General features: G+C 60.2%; 1 protein-coding gene across 1 annotated transcript in view; it reads left to right on the top strand.

Annotated features, from left to right (window-relative positions):
- Positions 1-4,359, top strand: part of MAPKAPK2 (MAPK activated protein kinase 2) — a 56,736-nt gene extending 52,377 nt beyond the window's left edge. The window contains exons 6-10 of the mRNA XM_029069657.1: positions 357-432; positions 1,140-1,264; positions 1,799-1,884; positions 1,975-2,055; positions 3,135-4,359. Of these exons, the coding sequence (XP_028925490.1) occupies positions 357-432; positions 1,140-1,264; positions 1,799-1,884; positions 1,975-2,055; positions 3,135-3,278 (512 nt within the window). The 3' untranslated portion in view covers positions 3,279-4,359. The remainder of the gene's footprint in view (positions 1-356; positions 433-1,139; positions 1,265-1,798; positions 1,885-1,974; positions 2,056-3,134) is intronic.
- Positions 4,360-6,000: the final 1,641 nt, after the last annotated feature.

Genomic DNA, 6,000 nt, shown 5'->3' on the forward strand with positions numbered 1-6,000 from the left:
CAAGATGATACCTTTCGGTCTTTTCCACCCCTGAAGATTTGCGAGGGGTTCGCGTAGGGGGAGGGGAAGTGCCAATCCGTTGGTCATCCCTGGGCTCCTCCGTTCTTTCGCCCCAACCACACCGGGTCGGAAGCTGGGGGCTTGCTTTGATCTGAAGTTGTCTGGGAAACAGCCATTTCCCACCCCCGAATCTTGGTGCCCCGCTGGGAGTTTCCCTTCATCCAATCATTCCAACGGGAGGTGGGAAAGAAGTCTCTCTATGGAGAGGGCTGCCCGGCGGGGGTATTCTGGCCAGCCCCCCGACACAGCAGGGCGTGGCCGCTCGGCTGATCGCCGGCCGACCGTGTGGCTTGCAGCTCCGGAAGTGCTGGGACCCGAGAAGTACGACAAGTCCTGTGACATGTGGTCTCTTGGAGTCATCATGTACATCCTGTGAGTGCTAGACCCCTCAGGAGCCAGGGCTCTCTGCCCCGGGGGATGGTCGTCGGGGGCGGGAGGGAGGCGTAAGGTGAGGGAAGGAGACCCTGGGAGGGGGTAGATTGCTCTGTCTCAGTCAGTTCGTGTGATGAAGTTCTTGGGGGCCCTTCCCCTGCCCCTGTGCCCCGGGACCCGGCGGAACCAAGCCCATTGGAAGGAACGGCCACCGAAAGCCGACTCTGGAGATGGCTGCCGGAATGACCGAGACACTCTGGGGTCGGGGCCAGGCGGTGGCATAAATATAACGTTATCAAGACTGGGCACTTTCCCTGCCCCAACACCAGGCTCAGGAGGGGGAAAGAGCAGGAATCATAATCTCAGTTGGATGGAAGCGGGAAGGGAGGCCCAGAGAGGTTAAGTGGCCTGCCTCGGGTTGCACAGCAGGCGAGGGGTCGAGCTGGTTCTAGAACCCGGGTCTCCTGACACCCAGCCCGATTCTGGCCCCTAGGTCCCCACCGCCTTGCCGTTTTGGGACCCCGAGTTGTCCGTCTGGCTGGGTTCAGTGTGTGTCCCCCGTCGTCACTGAACCGTCAGCGGGGTGAGAGGTTCAGAACCAGGTCAGGCCCCCACTCCCTCCCCACCTTACTCCCCCGTGCTGCCCAGCGCAACCCCCCACTAATACATCGTCCCTTTCTGGTCCCTCTCACCGCCTCCGGGCCCAGGCTGTGTGGGTACCCTCCGTTCTACTCCAACCACGGGCTGGCCATCTCTCCTGGCATGAAATCACGCATCCGGATGGGCCAGTACGAGTTTCCCAACCCGGAATGGTCGGAGGTGTCCGAAGAAGGTAGGAGCCCAGCCTGTTGGGCGTTGGGCTGGGCGCGAAGCACGTATGTGTGCGTGCGCGCGCCCGAGCACATGGGACCGTTGGCTTTCCCCTGGAATTGTGAGTGGGCCTAGGTTGACTTCAGTGACTCAGCAGAGCAGGTAGGGGACCCCTCTGTCCTAGCCTCGACCTCCTCCCCTCACCCCCGTCGAGGTCGGCCCTCATTTGGGGAGCCGAGGCGGAGGAGCGGGGCGAGGGGCTCGGCTGGCAAGAACTGAGCAGCCAGGGCAGCTGGAGAGCGGGTGCTGGGACAGGAGCCTGGAGAGGAGTGGGATGGGCAGGCGGGGAAGGCGCGGGGAGGAGGAGCAGAGCAGGGAGCTCCGAGAGGAGGTACGGGGGATCACTGGGGAGGAGGAGAATCGGGCACGCTGGGGAAACTGGGAGGAGCAAGACAGGGAGCACTGCTTGTGACGCATCCCTCTTTCTCCTCCTCCTCTTCTTCTTCCTTCTCTTCCTCCTTTTCTTCCTCCTGTCCTCTCTTCCTCCCCGGCCCAGTGAAAATGCTGATCCGGAACCTATTGAAGACGGACCCCACCCAGCGCATGACCATCACAGAGTTCATGAACCATCCTTGGATCATGGTGAGTCGAAGGCAAGGGTTCAGCCCACGGTGTGGGGGTGCCACCCACTCTCATTGATTTTAAATCTCCCTCTCTCTATCCCTCTCAAAGCAATCCATGACAGTCCCTCAGACTCCACTGCACACCAGCCGGGTCCTGAAGGAGGATAAGGAGAGGTGGGAGGATGTCAAGGTAGGTACGGTTTCCTCGGAGTCGAGGAGGCGGCCGGGGAAGGGAGGGCTCTGAGCTGGGTCCGGCGGTGGGAGTGGGGAGCAGGAGTCCTGGTCACAAAAGGGCCTTATCTCTGGGACCGGGCCCCTTCCTCTATATCCTCTCCTCAGGATGGGACCTTTCCAGGAATCTGAGGTCACAGTTGGGTTTTAACAATAATAATAATAATAATAATAATAATAATTAAGCTATTTGCCTACTACGTGCCGAGGACTGCTCTGAGCACCGGGGTAGATACAAGGTAATCGGGTCAGACACGGTCCTTGTCCCGCATGAGGCTCACGGTCCAAATATCGAATCCCCATTTTACGGTTGAGGAAACTGAAGCCCAGAGAAGTTAACTGACTTGCCCAAGGTCCCACAGCAGACAGGTGGCAGAGGCGGGATTAGGACCCAGGTCCTCCGACTCCTAGGCTAATGCTCTTTCTAATAGACCACTCTGCTTCCCTTGGCTCTCCATTTTCTCATCAGATGAGAAGGGCGGTGACATTTCCAGGTGGCTGGGGAGCAGCCACCTTGTGGCAGGACCTCTCTTCCCTTCCATTCCAGACTTGGCGTCGGGAGGGAGAGGAATGGTCTGCCAGGGGCTTTCCACTTGGACTCTTCATCCCCTCGTCCCTTGCCTCTCCTTGGTCCCTTCATCCCCGGCCTCCCCCTGGTCTCTTCACCCTCTCATCCTCGTTCCTCCCCTTGGTCTCTTCATCTCCTCATCCCCGGCCTCCCCCGGTCTCTTCATCCCCTCATCCCTGGCCTCCCCTTGGTCTCTTCATCCCCGGCCTCCCCTTAGTCTCTTCATCCTCTCATCCCTGGCCTCCGCTTGGTTTCTTCTTCCCCTGATCCCTGGCCTCCCCTTGGTCTCTTTGCCCCCTCATCCCCAACCTCCCCTTAGTCTCTTCATCTCATCTCCACCCTCCCCTTGGTGCCTTCATCCCCTCATCCCCGCCCACCGGTTTCCCTCTCTTGTACTCTGTCTTCCACTCACTTGTGTGTCTCATATATCCCTCTGTCTCTCACTCCTCTGCCCCGCTCCCCGCCTGCAGGAGGAGATGACTAGTGCCTTGGCCACAATGCGTGTGGACTACGAACAGATCAAGATCAAGAAAATCGAGGACGCGTCCAACCCCTTGCTCCTGAAGCGGCGGAAGAAAGCCCGGGCCCTGGAGGCGGCCGCCCTCGCCCACTGAGTCGTCCGGCCCGAGGCCTCGGCCGCCACCGCCTCCTGCTCAGCCCATGGGGCTGAGCCCCAGCCTCCGCCCCGGGGAGGAAAAGCAATAACTCTCAATAGAAATCTATTTTTTGTAAAGCAGAGACACCAAACCGTCCTCTCCACCTGCACGGAGCCAAGACACCGGGCAAGGAGGCGTCTGTGCCCTTCAGCTGCTGCCCACTTCTGTGGCCCGTCTCTCGGGGAGAGAGACGAGGAGGCGGGAAGAGGAGAGAGAGCCCCTTCTCCAACCCGCCTTCCTTGGCCACCGCTGCCTCCTCCCTCCTCCCTGGTCGATTTTGGCCCTCGTGAAATCTCTTTTTCTTTTTTCCCTTCCCCTGATCATGGCGGGACCTAAGGGCCAAGAACTGGTTGCGAATTTTTCGGACCTGCTGTAGGGGTTGTTACCACATCGTTTCATCCTCCCTCCTCGCCCTCCTCTCCCTCGAGGGCCCTGCTCCGGCCGTCTCCCACCCGCAAACCTGGGAGAGATTTCTGCCTTTCTTGGGGGGTGGGGGAGGAGGGGTCGCTGCCTGGGAAACTGAGCCACAGGGGCCGGAGCGCTTGAGCGAGCCACTGAGATCTGGCCTCTATCCCTCTGCCCAAACTCATCATCTGGAGATGGACTCGTGATGGGGGCGGGCGGTGGGACTGAGGCCGGCCAGGGTGAGAGGGTCATGAGGCTATTTGACCCCGGAATGGAGACACTGCTGCCCCAGTGAGGTTGGGGGGCGAGGGGAGGGGGTCGGGAAAGGAGTGAGAGAGTGTCTGTGTGTGTTTGTGTGTGTGTGTCCTTGCGCGCTTGTGCTCGTGAGAGAGCAGATCTGGGGCCTGGTGTTTGGACAGGGGCCTACTCTTGGGAGGGCGGGCTTCGCGTTGAGTCCTGCATAGCTGTTGGTGCTGTGGAATGAGACCCCTCTGTCCCTCCACCCTCCCAATCCTGCCCTCCTGATTGCTGAATGTCCCATTGATTCGAATCAGTCGGCCAGTCAATCAATTAGTGGTATTTATTGAGTGCTTACTGGGTGCAGAGCGCTGTACTAAGCGCTTGGGAGAGAACAGTGCAGTAGAGTTGGTAGACACGATCCCTGTCCACCAGGACCTCACAGTCCCAGGGGGGAGAGAGACTTTGAAATAAATTACCGATGGAGGGAGGAATGGGAGAGTATAGGGATCGGCCCAGATGGACTCCAGAAGGGACTCAGAGGATCTCGGAGGAGGAACAAGAAGCAGGAACTGTTCCCTGGTGTGTAGAGAGGCTGGAAGCGCTCTGCCCTCTCTGTCCCCCGTCTCCCATCCTCCTGCCCCAGGCCGGCCCCTAAAGACACATCACACCAGCTCCCTCCCCCCCCCCCCCCCCCAAGAGCCTACCTGGAGCGGAGGAGGGAGAAACCTCCTGATCAGCGTGGCCTCTATCCAACCCCTTCCCTTTCTCTCATGAGCCTGTTTGGGAAAGTCTCCTCTCCTTTCCCCTCCCCCAGCCCCATGGGGCCAAAGGAGAAGCTGGAAGCCGAGCAGCTGGGGCAACTTAGGTGGGGTATCCCAGCCCTCTCTGCCACCCCACCTCCCTCTTCCAAGGGTTAGGGGTTCCTGGGCTCTGGGTACATCCCTCTCGGGGCCCAGGCCAACTAGTGAGGGGATGGGGGGCGGCCAAGGCCTTGGCTGGCGTGTTCCGCTCCCCCCAACCCCTTCCTGCCCCGTTCCTGAGGTCTAGCTGCTCCCGGCCTGTTTTTAGATTTTAGCCTTATTGTTTTTAAACCTCTGCCTCCCAGTTCTTGGGATCTTTGATGCCCGGACCATATTTTTGACTGTTTTTCCCCATTCCCGGCATCCTCCGCTGCACTCCAGGCCTCCGGTTTGCCCTCGGTGGGTCAGAGACAGCGCCCGGCTCTCTGCTCTCTCTGGTCTCTGGTGGAGCCGCCAGACAGAGGAGCGCTCTCACCAAAGATGCCCTAACTATGCTTCCCCCCTGCCCCCGCCATCCCCTGCCCCCCCAGTTTGGATCCCTTGGCAGCTGCTATGCCGTTCTCCCCTTCTCGCCTCACTGCTCTTCCTGGGGGACGGGCACAAACGTCCTCCCCGGTGTCATCCGGGGATGGCACTGGAGTCAGGGGCCGGCCCAAACCCCCGGGACCCCTCATCCCCGGGCTTCCCCTCTGAGTAATGGGGAGGAGTGGTCATGGGCCGTAATCAGTTCTGGATCTCCCACCCCGGTGGCGGGGATGGAGGGGTGGCAGAGGGGGAGGGGTGTGTGTGGTCGGGCACGGGGAGCGCCGCCGAATGCTCTTCCCAAGTCAGGGGAGGCTGGGCGACTCGACTCGAGCTCCCCGTGATATGTCCGGCACTCGGATTATTGTAACTGTTGTTGTTTTGTACGATCAAAACTGTCTTTACTAAACAAATTTAATAGTTGAGAGGATTCTTTTTCTTTCTTTCCCTCTTGAGATCCCCTCCGGGACCGTGACCTCGGAGAGGCTCGTTTCCTCCTCTGACCCCGCCTGGCCTGGCCCTGCCCCGTCTCTCCTGGCCCATCTTGACCCGGGCCGTGTCCGGGAAGGCCAGGCGGGCGCTGTGGGTAGTTGGGATGACGGGTAGTTGGGCCCTCGTCTGGGGGGAGCGGAGCCCCCTGGTCGCCCTGGACTCTGGAGAATGGGGAGAAGCAGCTGCCAAGAAACCGGAAGAAACGGCGTCGGCCCAGTTGA

The sequence above is a fragment of the Ornithorhynchus anatinus genome, chromosome 7, assembly GCF_004115215.2.
Source record: "Ornithorhynchus anatinus isolate Pmale09 chromosome 7, mOrnAna1.pri.v4, whole genome shotgun sequence".
NCBI lineage: Eukaryota > Metazoa > Chordata > Mammalia > Monotremata > Ornithorhynchidae > Ornithorhynchus > Ornithorhynchus anatinus.